This window comes from Haliotis rufescens, unplaced genomic scaffold (assembly GCF_023055435.1).
Source record: "Haliotis rufescens isolate VD_foot unplaced genomic scaffold, xgHalRufe1.0.p SCAF_6, whole genome shotgun sequence".
In the NCBI taxonomy this organism is placed as follows: Eukaryota; Metazoa; Mollusca; class Gastropoda; order Lepetellida; family Haliotidae; genus Haliotis; species Haliotis rufescens.
In genome coordinates this window covers 3,164,527-3,187,967 of record NW_025964334.1, presented here as the reverse complement: position 1 = coordinate 3,187,967, position 23,441 = coordinate 3,164,527, and the positions used below count along the sequence as shown (strand labels likewise).

The window sequence follows — 23,441 nt, the reverse complement described above, 5'->3', positions numbered from 1 at the left end:
ATGCTTATAACAACACACGCTGACAAGATTTTTTAAGGTTAAGGATCTTGATCGAGGGTTAATATGAATGACATGCAATAAATGGAGAAAAAGTAAAAAAATAAATGTTGTGGTGAAACGGTATTAACAGACAGTGTTCTTCCCTTCCTATATCATGGGCGTTTTGTGTTTCTGTCATTGATCGTTTTGGTTTTGAAATATAAGTCTCTTGCCGCATAGTGTCTTGCTTTTTAACCTCTCAATTTCCTGTATATTATTGTACACATTTAATTGATATGAAGTAATGTGAGAGTATTGTGGGAAATGAGTGGAACACGTTTTATGCCAATTATCAAGTATCATACGCAATCACCGCTGCAGATTTCCGAAGATCAAATCGTCAACGCCAGAGAGTATTCAGTCTCAAATATTCTTAAAAACAGACTGGATCAATATTAATTACTCAACGTATTACGTCACGCCGAAGATCCGGGTTCGATTCCCAACATATGTACAATGTGTGAAGCCCATTTCTGGTGTCCCCCGCCGTGATATTGCTGGAATATTGCTAAAAGCGGCGTAAAACCATACTCACTCACTCACTACTCAACGTATTATCGAAAGGACACGTGTCTACTGCGCCTGACAGGGAGCACAAGTCACTGACACTTTTTTTATATATTAAGAACGTAAATGCTGATGGGTCAGGGGCTGTGGAAACTCAATGAAAAGAACATAGCATCATGTTGACAAGCAACGAGTCATATTCAGTACATCTCTGGGATGACTTAACTAGTCTTTGAGGGTGAAACCTTAAATGAAACCTTAATTGAAATGAGAATACATGAACATGCTCAACGTTATCTAAACAATTGAGAACTATGGACGCCATAAACAGGAGCTGATGGGATGAAGGAACGTGTGTTACTATGGATCACTTTATCACATGTTACGGTCCAGTGCCGCTAAGTTCCCCGATTTCCGGCACCGATCGGTAATCTCCGGTGGTCGCTATCTCACAGAGTCAGATCATTTGGCGTTAGAGAATTAGTGGCCCAACTTGTTTTCTCTCTTGTAATATAATGACACTCTTAAACCATGTAATGACTGGATGTGTGATGTCTCTCATATGTTCGCTTACATAGTCTTGTATTGAAAATGTTTTTGTTTTTTGTATTTATTGTTTGTAAACATAAGGAGAAATTCTATCTACATTGAGATATTTCTCATGTATTTAATGCATGATGACTTGCCTCCAATTCAGCAGTGAATACTGACTGACCACCAGACAGGCGGATCGAATGTGCTTGGGGTTAGGAGCTGTGGATATGGATCCCGTAACCAGCACTGTTGTTGAAAGATTCTTGGATCCATCAGTGTCTATATGGTCCTAGCTGTCCCAGTTAGTTTGAATTTTAGTGATAGCTACTGTTCGTGGTAGGGTTGGATTTTCGTTTTTAGTGACTTCTGATGATCAAACAGTGTCCACTATGGGAGTTTTTAAAGTCCAGGGAGGGTGTAACCCTTTGTAGTGACTTTCTGGTGGCTGAATGCCATTACATATGTGACTTCGGATGAGTTCTCATAGTAACATCCCAGATGGCTTTAGTAAGGGATTTTTCTAAGCTAGGGCTTCATCTCGGGTGTTTTTGTCTTGCCATATTATTTTCACTAAAGGGTTTTATGTTCGTCCCAAGAACGATAAAAGCGTTTTAAACGTATGTAAGCAAGATGAATCTGTTACTAGTATTTAATAAAATGTTCAACATTACAGAAATGTATTGGAATAGATCTTACTCGTTCTATAAATGGGCTTTCTAGTTCCACACTTGGTCGAGTTGCCAGGATCCTGATCGAGTAATTCCCATCCTGCAGGTGCTCCATACCAGCCGGGTGCTAGTGTGCTGTCGTCATGTACTACAGGGTTTCCTGGGTAACTTGGGTCTCTTGATGGTATGTTGTCAAGCTCTGTGAAGTTTCCACAAGGATCCATCTCTGAAAGCAAAATTGTACACACACACAATCAATCAGCGTCGGGATGGAACTTGTGCACTTAATGAAATACCAATCAAGTAACTGAAAACTAGTTTTCAGGATTTTATTTCGTGTTTATTGTATAAAGCATCTCGTATATGAAAACCCATTTCCCACACTATTGAAAAAATATTACAATAATTGTTTTTTAACAGTCCTCAATCAGGTATTGCTGTATAATTTTATAGAATCATGTATTTGGTGTGCCTGTTGTGTGAGGCCCGCATGTTACATTTGAAATACTTCATTCCTAATGTTTCAGTTATTCCAAGAAATTCAGGCGAGATGAAAAGACTTCTCGCATTATTGTTCACATTTAGAAGAGGAGATTACTTACTGTGTACTTACTGGATGATTGAAGTTATTACAATGAATGCTGCATGTTGTGGTATTAGTTTATGCCATCTGAAATCTAAGTTCCATAACTGGTATGTCTGTGTTTAGACTCATGCACATACCGTCACAACTGTTTCCATAATATCCGGGGGCACAGGAGCATATGTGATTGGTTCCTGTCGCCCTAGTGCAAGTGGCTCCATTCAAACAAGGATTGGAAAGACATGGATCATCCGTGTCTGCAACAGCACAGAAGATTGGTAACGACGGCTGTTTATAGATTTAAGAATATCATTTATTTGCACAGTATATGATATTTTTTGTTATCGAAGACTATTAATACATGTTGTTCAATTATCTTTTCAAATGTGTTAAGATTATTCGGAAGTTAATAATCTTAAGTCAAGAATACATCAACATTTAAGTAACTGCATTCATCACTGAAATTTGTCTTTCCCATAGTGTCCAGGCTGTATCTTGAAATAGTATTGATTTCCCAACATCGTGTTTCCACCTTGATCCTATCTGCTTTATTGTTTACTGTCCACACATATATAGAACTTAAAGTGTTAAGCAAGGAATATAAAAAAACTTACGAAAGCAGAATCCTGACAAACTGATTTGCGTACTCAGCTCGTAAATCTCTCTTCCACCACACATTTTCGTCCGGATGGTATACGGGTTGTAGCAGGCCGCGTTTGGGAACCTAATGCACACAGTAGAAGCGTCACCAGATTTACCTTGAAGAAACGAAAACTAGTTTTAATCACATTGTTTCCTATAAGAAGTATGAACTCATTTCTGTCAGACCTAAAGGTCAAATAGTCACAGTGTTAATTGCCAAATAGTTGTGTTCAATAACACAAGTTGACACATTTTGCAATTATAAAAGTAAGTGCCAGTGGATCAGGAGCTGTGGAACTTCATTTAAAAGTCATTACATCATGTTCAAAAGCGATCAGTCACAGTTCGTTGGAAGTTTTGGAATGGCTAAATCGATATTTGGTGGTGAAAGCTTGAATGAAAGCCTAGTTGAAAACAAAGTGTGTTTTTCAATGAAATGAGAAAATATGTACATAAACTCAAGAACAAAAATATTTAAAGATGTGGGTGCTGAGCTGAAGTCGAGCTAAAGGTATTTAAACACCGAGAGTAGTTTTTAAGGTATATACGTAACCGCATTGTGTTTTACTCCACATTCATCACATTTCCAGCTTTAAAACCTCGACCCATAATGGAGAGTGGGTCGGAAGAAGAGTCGTTTTATGGAATGAATTACGTTCATCTCCTGTGGGAACGTATGTGGTGTCTGATAAGATACTAGTGTACTGAACTATTTCAGAAAATTATCATATGAAGGGACACATCCAATTATAAACAAATATTTAAATCTTCAATTAAATTGAAATGTGAACAAATTAATGAATGATATGTAATTTTATGAATGCTGATTAAAGAATTAGATTAAAGATCAAGATTAAAATTTTCAAAAAATTGTTAGACAATGCAGAAAAGTATTGGGCTACATCTTACTCGTTCTATAAATTGGTTTTCTTGTTCCACACTTGGTGGTGTTGCCAGGATCCTGACTGAGTAACTCCCACCCAACAGGTGCTCCATACCAGCCGGGGGTCAGTGTACTGTCGTCATGCACTACAGGGTTTCCTGGGTAACCAGGGGCTCGTGTTGCTATGTTGTCAAGTTCTGTGAAGTTTCTACACGGATCAATCTCTGAAAGCAAAATTGCACACACGTGATATGAATCAACGACGGGATGGAATTCTGCACGTCATGAAATAGTAATTTAGTAACTGAAAACCAGCTTTGATGACTTGACTTTGGCTTCATGGTCAAACGCACCTGGTGCAATTGTTTTGAAACTGACGAGGTCTGGGACGAGATCTTGTTAAAGTTTGTTATAACTTTCCAATAGTCAAGTTTCCCTTTATATTGAGCAAGATTTGAGCAGCTCCAGCTTTTGGTGGCTACATTTCTCATCTTTGATGTAAAACCGAGCATGTCTCTTCGATGATATCAAAGATCGTCATAGGATTCTTGCTGAAAAGGTGTTCGATCAAGTTTACAATATTCAAGGTCTCAAATAAATTCACAAATTCGTTGTTTTAGCTTGTACCATATGCTCTCTTCTTTTTTTGGGGTTAATTCTTGACTTACCTTTGCATGTGTTTGTGACGAGTGCCACTGATTGGGGAATATATTCTGGCCTTTTTGCGAACACCTGATATCATCACTTTTGGATAGTGATTTATTGCCACGTACTCATGATCATGATATTGTCTGAATCATACCATCGTCTCTGCTTTTGGTACAGAGTTCTTGTGACTATGGAACTTGTTTGTGTGTTTTTTATTTCTAGTCATGCACATACCGTCACAATTGTCCCCATAATATCCAGCGGGACAGGAGCAGATGTGACTGGTTCCTGCTGCCTTAGTGCAAGTGGCTCCGTTCGGGCAAGGATTGGAAAGACATGGATCATCCGTGTCTGCAGTTACACAGAAGAGTGTCTACAGATTAAGATTACCATTTTTCAACATGTTGGATGTACTATTTTTGTCAAGGAAGACTACTCATGTATTTCGTCGAATTCTCTGTTAAATTGTGAGGAGCGTGATTCTAACCTTTCGAGAAACTAACATGAGTCAAAAGTACATCAACACATACTTCAGCAATTCTGATCACTGCAAATTGTCATTCAAATAACCTATGGTTATCAATGCGGTATCTGGAATAATTATTCCTTTCACAACATCATTATCTGCCATGATCACATCTACATTATTATTTACTATGAAAGGATATAAAGAACCTATTCGGTTATGTTAGGAATATAAAAGCACTTACGGAAGCAGAATCCTGACAGACTGATTTGAGTTCTCAGCTCGTATATTTCTCTTCCACCACACATCGTCGTCCGAATTGTGTACGGTTTGTAGCAGGGCGCGTTTGGGAACCTAATGCACACGGTAGAAGCGTCACCAGATTTACCTGGAAAAAGCCAAACATTGTTTTGTTCAAAAAATTTTCCTATAGGAAGTATGGACTAATATATCTCATGTCAGATTGTGTAATATAAATGTTCTAAAGTGTCAACTAAATCTGTTGACAATAAGTGGAATCATTTTTCGTTTTAATTTAAGCTGCTACTAAATAGCAATTTATGTTTTTCCGTAACTTTCGAGAATTACTTCCCCTTAGTATGTCACCTGCGGTCCAACACAGTTGGAAACATGAAGAAACTCGTTAGAAGGTAAAACACATGTATGACTTGCTATGAGACGCATGAAGCAAAACACAAACACAATTTCATGTATCCAAGTGATGGTGTAGCAGGAATAAACTTTTGAAACGAAAGACTTTAATTCTTTATGTTCTCTTACGAACATAAAGTTTCCAACTGTGTGTAATGCATGATCGAAAACTGAACACTATTTACGAAACATGTGTTTATGAAGATTGTAGTTCGCCATGTCAGACGACGATTCTGTGACCACAAACAGGGATGAATTGAAGCATGTCCGTCGTGGACATTCAGCCCATGTTACTGCTTCGTGTAATAGAGCTTCAAGTGAAATGACAGCCGGTCGTTCCAAACGAAAACTCGGGCAAACACTTGAACAGTTAGAAGCGGCAATAAAATCGTTCACTATTGCACACAAACGTCATATTGAATCGCTTGACACTGAACAAACTCGGTATGAAGAAGAGTGGTTTAATAACAGATTTGATGTGGCAAATGATGTTATTCACCAGATAGCAGTGTATTTAACTCGAACCAGTGTTAAAAGTGTATCAGTTGCTTCCACATTCAACACACAAGTTACTGAACACAGTGCAGCAATGAAAAGTGAGCAAGTAAAGTTAAAAGTTGTTCATGCTGAGGAAAATGCAAAACTAGTTTCCCAAATTGCTGACTTACAAGCTGAAAAGGCGCGATAAGAGGCAAGACATCTTAAAGAAGTGGCCGATCTTGAACATCGTATGTACCAAACTATGGTGAACGACAGTGAAAATCAAGCTGATCTGCTTGCAACTAAACACGACAGTAAAGCGTACATACAGCAGTGGCTGGATCAGACTGATTTAAAACATACAAGTCATTTTAACCCTCATGCAAAGCCATTCTACCAAGAACCCATGACACAACAACTACCACAGTCAAGACTTGAACAAGTGCACATGAAACAGCAGTCTATCGATTTGTGGATAGACGAATTAATCATCGGACAAGAAACCACACCAGTGTTCCTGGATGTACATGAGAATCTGTCACATACACTGATAAAACTTGAAAGTGAACGTGATCTACCAAAGATCGACTTGCCAGTGTTTAATGGTGAAGCTCTTACCTGGCCACGATTTGTTGAGCAATTTTTCGTGCAGATACACTGCAGGCCTGCCATTACAGACACCAGACGCATGGACATACTTCAATCGCATGTTGATGGTGAAGCCAAACGACTTATTCAAGGACTTGGTTACAGTGGAAGAAACTATGCTTTGGCACTCAAGGAGCTGAAAGCTTCATTCGGTCATAGAATAAAAGTATGCAGAGCTTTCATTGATAGCGTGGCCTCAGGAGCACAAGTCCCTAGTCATGATCCATCTGCATTGCGTAGACTCTATGTTGCTGTTCGTGACTATTGCGACATTGCAGCAACTGAATAACCTGTCTGACCTTAACAGCTCTGACATTGTGTTGAAAGTTTCAAGGCGCCTTCCCATCGACAAAGTAACCCGGTGGAATGAGTTCGTTAGAAACATTGTTTCTTTCAGAGACCCGAACCTCACTGATCTGCAGAACTGGTTGAGAGATCGTGTTGAAGCAGACTTCAACCCATATGCCATCCCGAAATTGAGTGAGCCATCACGTGAAGACACCAACAAACGTCGCAAGAATAACACACAGCACACCAAGCGTCAAGAGAAGTGGATTGTTAGAAAGCAATCAACAAAACCGCCAACAATTACTGACAATGTAGATACAACACCAAAACAGGCAAAAGCGCCATGTGCATTGTGTGGTGAGTCTCATTACCTGTACAGGTGTCCTATTTTCGCAAACAAGCCTGCATCTGAGAGAAGGGACATAATTGTCGATCACAGTTTGTGCTTCAACTGTCTTAAACCATCACATCGAGCAAACAAATGTTTCTCTACTGTGACTTGCCAAGAGAAACATTGTGGTAAAAAACATCACACACTACTGCACAATGTTTTTTTCTGAGCCACTGGTGGTTTATAATAAGAAACTGCAGTCATCCAGAGCAAAAGTGTATTTGCAGATTGTTCCTGTTCATGCTTTTGGTCCAAAAGGCAGAATAATCAAGACTTTTGCCCTGTTAGACTCAGGAAGTGATGTCACCCTTATTCATAGGGATCTGGTAAAAGATTTAGGTCTCCATGGAAAGAGAAGAAATTAAAGCTCAAGGTTAAAACATACAACAGTGTTTCAACTGAAAACTCCCTTAAGGTATCACTTGACACTGAATCAGCTAGTGATCTTGATGCACAGAGAATACATTTGAAAGAAGCTTGGGCAGTTGATACTAATGCCTTTGATTGCCTTCCTCAGCGTATCAGTGATGAATGGGAACAGCTCAAAGACTTGCAATTGCCTGATATTGAACACACCCAGGTCAACATGTTGATTGGTGTTGATGTCCCTGAAGCACACCTTCAACTTGACATGATCCGAGGACTTGAAAATCAACCCGTTGCAGTCAAAACCCTGCTGGGGTGGACAGTCATGGGAATAGCCCACAGTGATGATGAACTGTATCATGAAACTCAAGCTAGAATTAACCTCACAATTGCTCGTGATCAACATTTGAGTGATCAGCTTGAAGACTTCTGGAAAACAGAATCTTTTGGGATTTCACACAACAAGACAAAGCCCTATTCAACTGAAGATGAAAAGGCACAATACATCCTTGAAACAACGACTCAACTCATTGAAGGACAATATCAAATTGGCATGCTGTGGCGTGATAAATCACCATTGCCAAACAACTTGAAAGCAGCTCAAAGAAGACTCAAAATCTTAACCAAGTGCATTGTGAGAGACTCTGAATTTGGTGTTCTTTATAGCAAAACTTTCAACGATTATGTGTCAAAGGATCAAGCAGAGAAACTCTTGGCTCAAGAAATTGACAATTCATCATGTTGTACCCGGTACTTACTTCATCACGGTGTGATGAATTCTAATAAGCCAGGGAAGGTGAGAGTTATGTTCGACCATGCGGCTTCATACTTGGGCACATCTCTGAATGACAAATTAATGACTGGTCCTGATCTCGTCAACAGTTTGTTTGGCATTCTCCAGCGATTCAGACTTTTTGAAGTTTCGATAGCTGCTGATATAGAAGGTATGTACCATCAAGTGGGGGTCCCTAAGGAGGACTCTGAAGCACTCAGATTTCTATGGAAATCCGATCTCAAGACTCCTGGTTCTCCGGATGTGTACAGTATGAAAGTACATGTGTTTGGAGCAGCTGACTCATCCTCTTGTGCAAACTACGCACAGCTAAGGACAATGCTGACCTATTTGAGCAGTCAGTGATTGATACAGCCCTCAATGATTACTATGTTGATGATCTTTTGAAATCAGTTGAGACTGAAACTACTGCAGTGCAGCTGATCCAAGACATTACATACCTCATGAAAATGGGTGGATTTCACCTCCACAAGTGGAATCAATCCCTGAAAGTGAAAGAGCTGTTAGCTCAAAGAATCTTGATCTTAATGAAATATCCACTATCAGAGCCCTTGGACTAAAATGGAATATTGTCTCGGACACTTTTGTGTTTGATCCGAGAATTCACAACAGTGCCAGAACAAAGAGAGGTGTGATAAACATGGTGAGCTCCATCTTTGATCCTTGTGGGTATTTGGCTCCATACACAGTTCGCGCAAAGTGTCTCATACAAGACTTATGGAAGCTAGGTCTTGATTGGGATGATAACTTGCCACTAGATATTCAATCAAGATGGAATGGCTGGCTGGAAGAAATTCAAGACTTGTCATCATTCAACCTGTGCAGGCATCACCAGGGCTTTTCATCACAATCCAGTCTCATTGAAGTTCATCTGTTCGCAGATGCCTCCGAGAAAAGCTTTGGAGCATGTGCATACATGCGCTACAAATCTTACCCTGACCAGGATGAAGTGACTTGTTCATTCCTGGCTGCAAAGACGCGTGTGTCCCCCCTAAATCCTGCATTGACAATTCCAAGGCTGGAACTGCAAGGTGCAGTATTAGCGGTTAGACTTTGGCTTTCTCTCAAAGAAGAATTGATGGTCCCTGTCCAGAGAATTCAGTTTTGGACTGACTCAAATACAGTGTTACAATATTTGAACAATTCGAACAAGCGATTCAAGCCTTTCGTCGCTTACAGGATAGCAGAAATCCACGATTCCACAAAACCTCAACAATGGCGTCATGTCCCATCAGATATCAATCCGGCTGATCACTGTACTCGCGGACTTCAAGCAAAACAGCACACAGAAACACATCCATGGCTGCGGGGTCCAGAGTTCTTATGGAAAAGTGAGGACACATGGCCAAAACTGTCAAACCCTGTTGATATGCTTAGTGATGATCTTGAAGTGAAGAAAAGTGTGTTCAAGAGCACTAGAAATGCATCATCTGAAATCAGTCTGAATCAAAGACATTTGACTGAACCACAAATCTCAAATTTGTTGAATCCAGCTGACTATGCTACATGGCAAAGATTGTGTCGCATTTCAGCTTGGGTTCTCAGAGCAGCCAGAAACTTTCTGTAAAAAAACTCAGGCATCTTGACCTCAAACCTGTAACAGATGAAAGTCTGACAGTGAGTGAGTGTGAGGAAGCATTGCTCGCCTGGGTTCAAGAAGCACAAAAGGATGCATTTCAAGATGAGATTTATTGGGCTCAATCCGGAAACGAAATATCTCCAAAATCATCTCTGATAACACTATCACCATTCTATGATGGACGACATCTCAGAGTGGGAGGACGACTTCGAAAAGCTACTATTCCAAGAGAAGCGAAGAATCAACTTTTCCTTACAGATTATCACCCAGTCACACAGCTACTGATGAATAAAACTCACAAGGAAAATGCTCACTGTGGTATTGAACACATTATAGCTACAGTTAGACAGCGATTCTGGCCTCTTCGTGCAAGAAAGTAAGAAAAGCGTGCTGTCAGAAGTTGTCAAGAGTGTAGGAAGCGTTCCGTGAATCCAGTTGCACCCAAGATGGCAGACCTTCCATCATGTCGTGTAAGCCTTACAGATGGAGTATTCTCTCATACTGGAGTGGACTACTTTGGCCTGATTTTGGTAGAGTTCAAGCGAAGCACAATGAAAAGGTGGGGATGTTTGTTTACTTGTCTGTCTGTAAGGGCAGTACACATTGAGCTTGCTGATTCATTGGAAACAGATGATTTTCTTCTCGCTCTCAGAAACTTTATTGGGCGTCGTGGAAACCCTCAACATTTGTATAGCGATAACGGTACAAACTTTCATGGAGCAGACAACGAACTCCGTCAGTGCCTTCACAATCTCAAACAAGCCAAAATCAGTGACTTCTTAGTGGCACTTTAATCCACCGCTTAGCCCGCACTTTGGTGGTGCATGGGAACGACTGGTGAGATCTGTAAAAACAGCCTGAAATTGTGTTTTGAAAGGAACCTGTGTTCATGAATCTGTGCTTTGCACATCTCTGATTGAAGTCGAAGCAATGCTGAACAGTCGACCTTTGACTTATAACAGTGCAAACCCAAACGACTTCACCGCCTTGACATCGAACAATTTTTTGCTCGGCAGATCTAACCCATTCCAACCAGTTGATGTGTTCCAGGACAAAGAGATGTGCAGCAGAAAAAGATGGCGCCAAGCCCAAGTCCTTGCAGGTCATCTGAATCGCCGATGGATGAGAGAGTACTTACCTAACTTGACAGTAAGGCATCGATGGAGAGTTGGTGGTTGCAGAATATCGGTCGGTGATCTTGTTCTGATAGTTGATGACGTTTTGTGTTTCTGCCTTTGATCGTTTTGGTTTTGATATATATATCCGTTTGTCGTATAGTGTCCAGCATTGTAACCTCTTTCCATTGTACTGTTATAGGCTACATTTAATGGCTGTTAAGTAATGTGAGAGTATTGTGGGAAATGAGTTGAACACGTTTTATGCCAAATATTAAGTATCATACGCAATCACTGCTGCAGATTTCCGAAGATCAATATTCATGTGACATAGTTTTGCAAATGAAACCAATCATGAAGGTGTTGATATTTTAATATTGAAGGAATTTACAGAGGAAAAAAATTGAATTTCAATCGACAACGCCAGAGAGTATTCAGTCTCAAATATCCTTAAAAACAGACTGGATCACTATAAATTACTCAAAGTATTCGCGAAAGGACACGTGTCTCCTGCGACCGACAGAAGCACCAGTCACTAACATTTGTTTATATATTAAGAACATAAGTGCTAGTAGATCAGAAGCTGTGGAAACCTCATGAAAAGGACATAGCATCATGTTGACAAGCAACGAGTCATATTGAGTACATTTCCGGAAGGACTTAACTGGCCTTTAAGGGTGAAAGCCTTAGTTGAAATGAGAATAAATGAACATGCTCAACATTATCTAAACAATTGAGAACTATGGACGCCATAAACATGAGCTGATGGGATGAAGTAACGTATGTCACCGTGGATCACCTTTCACATGTCACGGTCCAGTGCCGCTACGTTCCCCGACTCTATTTCCGGCACGGCTCAATAATCTCCGGCGGTCGCTATCTTACAGAGTCAGATCATTTGGCGTTAGAGAATTAGTGGCCAAAACTTTTCTCTCTCTTGTAATCTAATGACACTCTCAAACCATGTAATGACCGGATGAGTGATGTCTCTCATATGTTCGCTTACATAATCTTGGTAGTTCCAGTATGAATTTGAATGCATGATGAATTGCCTCCAATTCAGCAGTGAATACTGACTGAGCATAAGACAGGCGGATCGAATGTGCTAAGGGTTAGGAGCTGTGGATATGGATCCCGTAACCAGGACTGTTGTTGATAAGATTCTTGGATCCATCAGTGTATATATGGACCCAGCTGTCCCAGGTAGTCTGAATTTTAGCGATAGCTACTGTTTGTAGTAGGGTTGGGTTTTCTTTTTCAGTGACTTCTGATGTTAAAACAGTGTCAACCGTGGGAGTTTTTAAAGTCCAGGGAGGGTGTAACCCTTTGTAGTGACTTTCTGGTGGCTGAATGTCATCACAATTGTGACTTCGGATGAGTTATTTGATCAGTATTTGATGCCGAGTGAAATGCCCCACACCCATAGTCTATTTTGGATCTGATAAGTGATAAGTAGAGGTCCAGCTTAGTGTCCGTCGAGGTGTCCCAACAACAAGAACAAGAACAACAACAACAACATCGTATCTTCACCCTCCAGGCTCGGTTAAATCGTTCAGGATTGTCTCGCTACTGGAGTGGTCACGTTCGAAAGTCAGGTTTTGTCAGTAAGAGGATTCGTATTTGATGACAGCCCCGATTATTTGAGCATAGCTCCGAAAAAACGTTTTAAACGTATGTAAGCAAGATAAGTTTGTTACTAGTATTTTATGAAAGGTTCAACATTACAGAAATGTATTGGAATACATCTTACTTGTTCTATAAATGGGCTTTCTAGTTCCACACTTGGTGGAGTTGCCAGGATCCTGATCGAGTAATTCCCATCCTGCAGGTGCTCCATACCAGCCGGGTGCTAGTGTGCTGTCGTCATGTACCACGGGGTTTCCTGGGTAACTTAGGGCTCTTGATGGTATGTTGTCAAGCTCTGTGAAGTTTCCACAAGGATCCATCTCTGAAAGCAACATTGTACACACACATGATCAATCGGCGTCGGGATGGAACTTGTGCACTTAATGAAATATCAATGAAGTAACTTAAAACTAGTTTTCATGATTTTGTTTCGGTTTATTGTAAAAAGCATCTCGTATATCAAAACCATTTCACACATTATTTTCAGAATATTGCAATAATTGTTTTGTAACAGTTCTCAATCAGGTATTGCTGTATATTTTTTATAGAAACATGTATTGGTGTGCCTGCTGTGTGAGGCCTGTATGTTACATTTGAAATACTTCATTCCTAATGTTTCAATTATTCCAAGAAATTCAGGTGAGATGAAAAGACTTCTGGCATTATTGTTCAAATTTAGAAGAGGGGGTAACTTACTGTGTACTTACTGGATGATTCAAGTTATTACAATGAATGTTGTATGTTGTGGTATGAGTTAATGATATCTGAAATCTAAGTTCCATAATTGGTATGCCTGCGTTTCGACTCATGCACATACCGTCACAATTGTCCCCATAATATCCAGAGGCACAGGAGCATATGTGATTGGTTTCTGTCGCCTTAGTGCAAGTGGCTCCATTCAAGCAAGGATTGGAAAGACATGGATCATCCGTGTCTGCAACAGCACAGAATATCGGTAACGACGGCTGCCATGATAACATCTACATTATTATTTACTATGAAAGGATATACAGAACCTATTCGGTTATGTAAGGAATATAAAAGCACTTACGAAAGCAGAATCCTGACAGACTTATTTGCGTTCTCAGCTCGTATATTTCTCTTCCACCACACATTTTCGTCCGGATGGTATACGGGTTGTAGCAGGCCGCGTTTGGGAACCTAATGCACACGGTAGAAGCGTCACCAGTTTTACCTTGAAGAAACGAAAAATAGTTTTAATCACATTTTTTTCCTTTAAGAAATGAACTCATTTCTGTCAGACCTAAAGGTCAAATAGTCACAGTGTTAATTGCCAAAAAGTTGTGTGGAATAAGACAAGTTGACATGATTTTTTTACTATGTAGATGAATGACTATGGAAACGTTATCATATCAATGAAGATGCACTGAAAATGAGTGTTGTGAATAACGGCAAGAACAGTCAGTGGTCTCACTCTCCTATGTCATGGACGTTTAGTGTTTCTGCCTTTGATTGTTTTGTTTTTAAATATATATCCATTGCTGTATTGTGTCTGACGTTCTAGCCTCTTAATTTCCTTTGTATTGTAATATAATGTAGGCTACATGTAATTGTTGTGAAGTAATGTGAGAGTATTGTCAGAAATAGGTGGAACATCTTTGATGCCAATAATTAAGTACAATATGTCCTCATCAAATCACAGCCTTAGACATCAGAAGATGTGAATTAATTTTGCAAATGTAACCAATCATTGAGGTGTTGAATTAAGCAATAAAATAATTTACAGAAGGAACAATTAAACTGAAAACGCGAACGCCAGAGACTAATCTTTCTGAAATATAATTAAAAAGAGAATGGATCACTGGAAACAAATTACACAATTTGACCGCGAAAGGCCATGCATGTCCTTCTCTAATGTTGGCAACGGACTCTCACACATTTATGCCAGTGGATCAGGAGCTGTGGAAACTCCATTTAAAGATCATTACATCATGTTGAAAAGCGATCATTCACAGTTCGTGTGAAGTTTTTAAATGGCTAAATCGATATTTGGTAGTGAAAGCTTGATTGAAAGCCTAGTTGAAAACAAAGTGTGTTTTCCATGAAATGAGAAAATATGTACATAAACTCAAGCACAAAAATAATTCGAATCGACAATAAGTCGAGCTGAAGGTATTAAACACCGAGAGTAATTTTTAAGGTATATACGTAACCGCATTGTGATTTACTGCACATTCATCACTTTTCCAGCTTTAAAACCTCGACCCATAATGGAGAGTGAGTCGGGAGAAGAGTCGTTTTATAGAAAGAATTACGTTCCTCGCCGGTAGGAACTTATCTGGTGTCTGATAAGATACTAGTGTAATGAACTATTTCAGAAAATTATCATATGAAGGGACACATCCAATTATAAACAAATATTTAAGTCTTCATTTAAAGTGAAAAGTGAACAAATTAATGAATGAAATGTAATTTAATGAATGCTGATTCAAAAAAAGATTAAAGATGAAGATTAACATTTTCCAAAATTGTTAAACAATGCAGAAAAGTATTGGTCTACATCTTACTTGTTCTATAAATGGGTTTTCTTGTTCCACACTTGGTGGTGTTGCCAGGATCCTGACTGAGTAACTCCCACCCAACAGGTGCTCCATACCAGCCGGGGGTCAGTGTGCTGTCGTCATGCACTACAGGGTTTCCTGGGTAACCAGGGGCTCGTGTTGCTATGTTGTCAAGTTCTGTGAAGTTTCTACACGGATCCATCTCTGAAAACAAAATTGTACACACATGTGGTATGAATCAACGACGGGATGGAACTTCTGCACGTCATGAAATAGTAATGTAGTAACTGAAAACCAGCTTTGATGACTTGACTTTTGCTTCATGGTCAAAAGCACCTGGTGCAATTGTTTTGAAACTAATGAGGTCTGGGACGAGCTCTTGTTAAAGTTTGTTATAACCTTCCAATAGTCTAGTTTCCCTTTATATCGAGCAAGATTTGAGCGGCTCCAGCTTTTGGTGGCTACATTTCTCATCTTTGATGTAAAACCAAGCTTGTCTCTCCGATGATATCAAAGATCGTCATAGGATTCTTGCTTAAAAGGTGTTCGATCAAGTTTACACTATTCAAGGTCTTAAATAAATTCACAAAAAATGAATGTTAGACATAAGAAGACATTTCTAAATTTGACACATCAATAGAAAAATGATGTCCGATGAACTTCGTTGTTTTAGCTTGTACCATATGTTCTCTTCTTTTTGGGGGGTTAATGGTTGACTTACTTTTGCATGTGTTTGTGACGAGTGTCACTGATTGGGGAATATATTCTGGCGTTTTTGCGAACACCTGATATCATCACCTTTGGATAGAGATTCCTTGCCACATACTCATGATGATGATATTTTCTGAATCATGCCATCATCTCTGCTTTTGGCACAGTTTTCTTGTGACTATGGAACTTGTTTGTGTGTTTTTTAATTCTAGTCATGCACATACCGTCACAATTGTCCCCATAATATCCAGCGGGACAGGAGCAGATGTGACTGGTTCCTGCTGCCTTAGTGCAAGTGGCTCCGTTCGGGCAAGGATTGGAAAGACATGGATCATCCGTGTCTGCAGTTACACAGAAGAGTGTTTACAGATTTAAGATTACCATTTTTCAACATGTTGCATGTACTTTTTTTGTCAAGGAAGACTACTCATGTATTTCGTAGAATTCTCTGTTCAAGTATGAGGAGCGTGATCCTAACCTATCCAGAAACTTATATTAGTCAAAAGTACATCAACACATACTTCAGCAATTCTGATCACTGCAAATGGTCATTCAAATAGCCTATCAATATTCATGCAGTATCTCGAATAATTATTCCTTTCACAACATCATTATCTGCCATGATCACATCTACATTATTATTTACTATGAAAGGATATACAGAACCTATTCGGTTATGTAAGGAATATAAAAGCACTTACGAAAGCAGAATCCTGACAGACTTATTTGCGTTCTCAGCTCGTATATTTCTCTTCCACCACACATCGTCGTCCGAATTGTGTATGGGTTGTAGCAGACCGCGTTTGGGAACCTAATGCACACGGTAGAAGCGTCACCAGATTTACCTGGAAAAAGCCAAACATAGTTTTGTTCAATAATGTTTCCTATAGGAAGTAGGTATAGGTATGAACAGACAGTGTTCTTCCCTTCCTTTATCATGGGCGTTTTGTGTTTCTGCCTTTGATCGTTTTGGTTTTGAAATATATATCCGTTTGTCGTATAGCGTCTAGCGTTGAAACCTCTTTCCTTTGTACTGTTATAGGCTACATTTAATGGCTGTTAAGTAATGTGAGCGTATTGTGGGAAATGAGTGGAACACGTTGTATGCCAATTATTAAGTATCATACGCAATCACCTCTGCATATTTTTGAAGATCAATATTCATGTGACATAGCTTTGCAAATGGAACCAATCATGAAGGTGTTGATATTTAAATATTGGAGGAATTTACAGAGGAAAAAGTTGAATTTAAATCGCCAACGCAAGAGAGTATTCAGTCTCAAATATCCTTAAAACAGACTGGATCACTATAAATTACTCAAAGTATTCGCGAAGGGACACGTGTCTCCTGCGACCGACTGAAGCACCAGTCACTAACATTTGTTTATATATTAAGAACATAAGTGCTAGTAGATCAGAAGCTGTGGAAACCTCATGTATAAGACATAGCATCATGTTGACAAGCAACGAGTCATATTGAGTACATTTCTGAATTGACTTAACTTGCCTTTGAGGGTGAAACCTTAAATGAAAGCTTAGTTGAAATGAGAATAAATGAACATGCTCAACATTATCTAAACAATTGAGAACTATGGACGCCATCAACAGGAGCTGATGGGATGAAGGAACGTGTGTCCCCGTGGATCACTTTTTCACATGTCACGGTCCAGTGCCGCTACGTTCCCCAACTTTATTTCCGGCACGGCTCGGTAATCTCCGGCAGTCACTATCTTACAGAGTCAGATCATTTGGCGTTAGAGAATTAGTGGCCCAAACTTTATTTCTCTCTTGTAATCTAATGACACTCTCAAACCATGTAATGACCGGATGTGTGATGTCTTTCATATGTTCGCTTACATAATCTTGGTAGTTCCGGTATGAATTTGAATGCATGATGAATTGCCTCCAATTCAGCAGTGAATACTGACTGACCATCAGACAGGCGGATCGAATTTGCTTGTGGTTTGGAGCTGTGGATATGGATCCCGCAACCAGGACTGTTGTTGATAGGATTCTTGGATTCATCAGTGTAAATATGGGCCCAGCTGTCCCAGGTAGTCTGAATTTTAGTGATAGCTACTGTACGTAGTAGGGCTAGGTTTTCGTTTTTAGTGACTTCTGATGTTCAAACAGTGTCAACCGTGGGAGTTTTTAAAGTCCAGGGAGGGTGTAACCCTTTGTAGTGACTTTCTGGTGGCTGAATGTCATCACAATTGTGACTTCAGATGAGTTATTTGATCAGTATTTGATGCCGAGTGAAATGCCCCACAACCATAGTCTATTTTGGATCTGATAAGTGATAAGTAGAGGTCCAGTTGAGTGTCCGTCGAGGTGCCGCAACAACAAGAACAAGAACAACAACAACAACATCGTATCTTCACCCTCCAGGCTCGGTTAAATCGTTCAGGATTGTCTCGCTACTGGAGTGGTCACGTTCGAAAGTCAGGTTTGTCAGTAAGAGGATTCGTATTTGATGACACCCCCGATTATTGGAGCATAGCTCCGAAAAAACGTTTTAAACGTATGTAACAGAGATAAGTCTGTTACTAGTATTTTATGAAAGGTTCAACATTACAGAAATGTATTGGAATACATCTTACTTGTTCTATAAATGGGCTTTCTAGTTCCACACTTGGTGGAGTTGCCAGGATCCTGATCGAGTAATTCCCATCCTGCAGGTGCTCCGTACCAGCCGGGTGCTAGTGTGCTGTCGTCATGTACTACGGGGTTTCCTGGGTAACTTAGGGCTCTTGATGGTATGTTGTCAAGCTCTGTGAAGTTTCCACAAGGATCCATCTCTGAAAGCAAAATTGTACACACACACAATCAATCGGCGTCGGGATGGAACTTGTGCACTTAATGAAATATCAATGAAGTAACTTAAAACTAGTTTTCATGATTTTGTTTTGGTTTATTGTAAAAAGCATCTCGTATATCAAAACCATTTCACACATTATTTTCAGAATATTGCAATAATTGTTTTGTAACAGTTCTCAATCAGGTATTGCTGTATATTTTTTATAGAAACATGTATTGGTGTGCCTGCTGTGTGAGGCCTGTATGTTACATTTGAAATACTTCATTCCTAATGTTTCAATTATTCCAAGAAATTCAGGTGAGATGAAAAGACTTCTGGCATTATTGTTCAAATTTAGAAGAGGGGATTACTTACTGTGTACTTACTGGATGACTGAAGTTATTACAATGAATGTTGTATGTTGTGGTATTAGCTAAAGATATCTGAAATCTAAGTTCCATAATTGGTATGTCTGCGTTTCGACTGATGCACATACCGTCACAATTGTCTCCATAATATCCAGAGGCACAGGAGCATATGTGATTGGTTCCTGCCGCCTTAGTGCAAGTGGCTCCATTCAAGCAAGGATTGGAAAGACATGGATCATCCGTGTCTGCAACAGCACAGAATATCGGTAACGACGGCTGTTTATAGATTTAAGAATATCATTTATTTGCACAGTATATGACATTTTTTGTTATCGAAGACTGTTAATATATGTTGTTGAATTATCTATTCAAATGTGTTAAGATTATTAACTTCCGAATACTATCATAAGTCAAGAATACATCAACACTAAGTAACTGCATTCATCACTGAAATTTGTCTTACCCATAGTGTCCATGCTGTACCCTGAAATAGTATTGATTTCCCAACATCGTGTTTCCACCTTGATCTTATCTGCATTATTGTTTAATGTCCATACATACATAGAACTTAAAGTGTTAAGCAAGGAATATAAAAGCACTTACGAAAGCAGAATCCTGCCAAACTGATTTGTGTACTCAGCTCGTAAATCTCTCTTCCACCACACATCGTCGTCCGGATGGTATACGGGTTGTAGCAGGCCGCGTTTGGGAACCTAATGCACACAGTAGAAGCGTCACCAGATTTACCTTGAAGAAACGAAAAATAGTTTTAATCACGATGTTTCCTATAAGAAGTATGAACTCATTTCTGTTAGAACTAAAGGTCAAATAGTCACAGTGTTAACTGCCAAATAGTTGTGTGAAATAACACAAATTGACATGATTGTTTTACTATGCAGATGAATGACTATGGAAACGTTACCATATCAATGAAGATGCACTGAATATCAGTGTTGTGAATAAACGGTAAGAAGAGACAGTGGTCTCAATCTCCTATGTCATGGACGTTTAGTGTTTCTACCTTTGATTGTTTTGTTTTTAAATATATATCCATTGCTGTATTGTGTCTGACATTCTAGCCTCTTAATTTCCTTTGTATTGTAATACAATGTAGGCTACATGCAATTGTTGTGAAGTAATGTGAGAGTATTGTCAGAAATAGGTGGAACATGTTTGATGCCAATAATTAAGTACCATAGGTCCTCATCAAATCACAGCCCTAGGCATCAGAAGATGTGAATTATTTTTGCAAATGGAACGACTCATTGAGGTGTTGATTTAAGCAGTAAAGGAATTTACAGAAGGAACAATTAAACTGGAAACGTGAACGCCAGGGACTAATCTCTCTAAAATATCCTTAAAAACAGAATGGATCACTGAAGACAAATTACAAAATTTGTCCGCGAAAGGCCATGCATGTCCTTCTCTAATGTTTGCACCGGACACTCACACATTTTGCAATTATAAACATAAGTGCCAGTGGATCAGGAGCTGTGGAAACTCCATTTAAAGGTCATTACATCATGTTGAAAAGCGATCAGTCACAGTTCGTGTGAAGTTTTGGAATGGCTAAATCGATATTTGGTGGTGAAAGCTTGAATGAAAGCCTAGTTGAAAACAAAGTGTGTTTTTCCATGAAATGAGAAAATACGTACATAAACCAAAGAACAAAAATAATTCGAGTCGACAATAAGTCGAGCTGAAGGTATTAAACACGGAGAGTAGTTTTTCAGGTATATACGTAACCGCATTGTGTTTTACTCCACATTCATCACTTTTCCAGCTTTAAAACCTCGACCCATAATGGAGAGTGAGTCGGAAGAAGAGTCGTTTTATTGAATGAATTACGTTCCTCGCCCGTAGAAAATTATCATATGAAGGGACACATCCAATTATAAACAAATATTGAGATCTTCAATTAAATTGAAATGTGAACAAATTAATGAATGATATGTAATTTTATGAATGCTGATTCAAGAATAAGATTAAAGATGAAGATTAAAATTTTCCAAAATTGTTAGACAATGCAGAAAAGTTTTGGGCTACACCTTACTCGTTCTATAAATGGGTTTTCTTGTTCCACACTTGGTGGTGTTGCCAGGATCCTGACTGAGTAACTCCCACCCTACAGGCGCTGCATACCAGCCGGGGGTCAGTGTGCTGTCATCATGCACTACAGGGTTTCCTGGGTAACCAGGGGCTCGTGTTGCTATGTTGTCAAGTTCTGTGAAGTTTCTACACGGATCCATCTCTGAAAACAAAATTGTACACACATGTGATATGAATCAACGACGGGATGGAACTTCTGCACGTCATGAAATAGTAATGTAGTAACTGAAAACCAGCTTTGATGACTTGACTTTGGCTTCATGGTCAAACGCACCTGGTGCAATTGTTTTGAAACTGATGAGGTCTGGGACGAGATCTTGTAAAAGTTTGTTATAACTTTCCAATAGTCAAGTTTTCCTTTATATCGAGCAAGATTTGAGCAGCTCCAGCTTTTAGTGGCTACATTTCTCATCTTTGATGTAAAACCGAGCATGTCTCTACGATGATATCAAAGATCGTCATAGGATTCTTGCTGAAAAGTTGTTAGATCAGGTTTACAATATTCAAGGTCTCAAATAAATTCATAAAAAATGAATGTTAGACATAAGAAGACATTTCTAAATTTGACGCATCAATAAAAAAATGATGTCCGATGAACTTCGTTGTTTTAGCTTCCACCATATGTTCTCTTGTTTATTTTTGGTTAATGCTTGACTTACCTTTGCATGTGTTTGTGACGAGTGTCACTGATTGGGGAATATATTCTGGCCTTTTTGCGAACACCTGATATCATCACCTTTGGATAGAGATTCCTTGCCACGTACTCATGATCGTTATATTTTCTGAATCATACCATCATCTCTGCTTTTGGCACAGTTTTCTTGTGACTATGGAACTTGTTTGTGTGTTTTTTAATTCTAGTCATGCACATACCGTCACAATTGTCCCCATAATATCCAGCGGGACAGGAGCAGATGTGACTGGTTCCTGCTGCCTTAGTGCAAGTGGCTCCGTTCGGGCAAGGATTGGAAAGACATGGATCATCCGTGTCTGCAGTTACACAGAAGAGTGTTTACAGATTTAAGATTACCATTTTTCTACATGTTGCATGTACTATTTTTGTCAAGGAAGACTACACATGTATTTCGTAGAATTCTCTGTTAAATTGTGAGGAGCGGGATTCCAGCCTTTCGAGAAACTAACATGAGTCAAAAGTACATCAATACATACTTCAGCAATTCTGATCACTGCAAATTGTCATTCAAATAACCTATCGTTATCCATGCGGTATCTCGAATAATTATTCCTTTCACAACATCATTATCTGCCATGATCACATCTACATAATTATTTACTATGAAAGGATATAAAGAACCTATTCGGTTATGTTTGGAATATAATAGCACTTACGAAAGCAGAATCCTGACACACTGATTTGCGTTCTCAGCTCGTATATTTCTCTTCCACCACACATCGTCGTCCGAATTGTGTACGGTTTGTAGCAGGGCGCGTTTGGGAACCTAATGCACACGGTAGAAGCGTCACCAGATTTACCTGGAAAAAGCCATACATTGTTTTGTTCAATAATGTTTCCTATAGGAAATATGGACTAATATATCTAATGTCTGATTGTGTAATATTAATGGTCTAAAGTGTCAAATAAATCCTTATAACAACACATGCTGACATGACTTTTGAAGGTTAAGGATCTTGATGGAGGGTTAATATGAATGACATGCAGACGTTATAGAAACGTTACCAATAAATGAAGAACAAGTAAAAAATAAGTGTTGTGATGAAACGGTATGAACAGACAGTGTTCTTCCCTTCCTTTATCATGGGCCTTTTGTGTATATATCCGTTTGTCGTATAGTGTCTAGCGTTGTAACCTCTTTCCTTTGTACTGTTATATGTTACATTTAATGGCTGTTAAGTAATGTGAGCGTATTGTCGGAAATGAGTGGAACACGTTTTATGCCAATTGTTAAGTATCATACGCAATCACCTCTGCATATTTTCGAAGATCAATATTCATGTGACATAGCTTTGCAAATGGAACCAATCATGAAGGTGTTGATATTTTAATA

The 23,441-nt window shown here is 39.2% G+C and overlaps 1 protein-coding gene across 7 annotated transcripts in view; it reads right to left on the bottom strand.

The window, feature by feature from the left end:
- LOC124149777 (neurogenic locus notch homolog protein 1-like) overlaps window positions 1-23,441 on the bottom strand; it is a 54,285-nt gene that overhangs the window by 8,611 nt on the left and 22,233 nt on the right. For 2 of the 7 annotated variants that reach the window (XM_048385560.1, XM_048385563.1), the window contains exons 19-36: window positions 22,765-22,908; window positions 22,288-22,404; window positions 21,359-21,556; window positions 19,909-20,052; window positions 19,434-19,550; window positions 18,741-18,938; window positions 16,842-16,985; window positions 16,365-16,481; window positions 15,436-15,633; window positions 13,959-14,102; window positions 13,725-13,841; window positions 13,032-13,229; window positions 5,215-5,358; window positions 4,739-4,855; window positions 3,883-4,080; window positions 2,946-3,089; window positions 2,472-2,588; window positions 1,777-1,974 (exon numbers count right to left, since the gene is read on the bottom strand). In XM_048385560.1, coding sequence (XP_048241517.1) covers window positions 1,777-1,974; window positions 2,472-2,588; window positions 2,946-3,089; window positions 3,883-4,080; window positions 4,739-4,855; window positions 5,215-5,358; window positions 13,032-13,229; window positions 13,725-13,841; window positions 13,959-14,102; window positions 15,436-15,633; window positions 16,365-16,481; window positions 16,842-16,985; window positions 18,741-18,938; window positions 19,434-19,550; window positions 19,909-20,052; window positions 21,359-21,556; window positions 22,288-22,404; window positions 22,765-22,908 — 2,754 coding nt within the window. The remainder of the gene's footprint in view (window positions 1-1,776; window positions 1,975-2,471; window positions 2,589-2,945; window positions 3,090-3,882; window positions 4,081-4,738; window positions 4,856-5,214; window positions 5,359-13,031; window positions 13,230-13,724; window positions 13,842-13,958; window positions 14,103-15,435; window positions 15,634-16,364; window positions 16,482-16,841; window positions 16,986-18,740; window positions 18,939-19,433; window positions 19,551-19,908; window positions 20,053-21,358; window positions 21,557-22,287; window positions 22,405-22,764; window positions 22,909-23,441) is intronic. The other 5 variants (XM_048385561.1, XM_048385562.1, XM_046521549.2 and 2 more) reach the window with 5 other exon arrangements.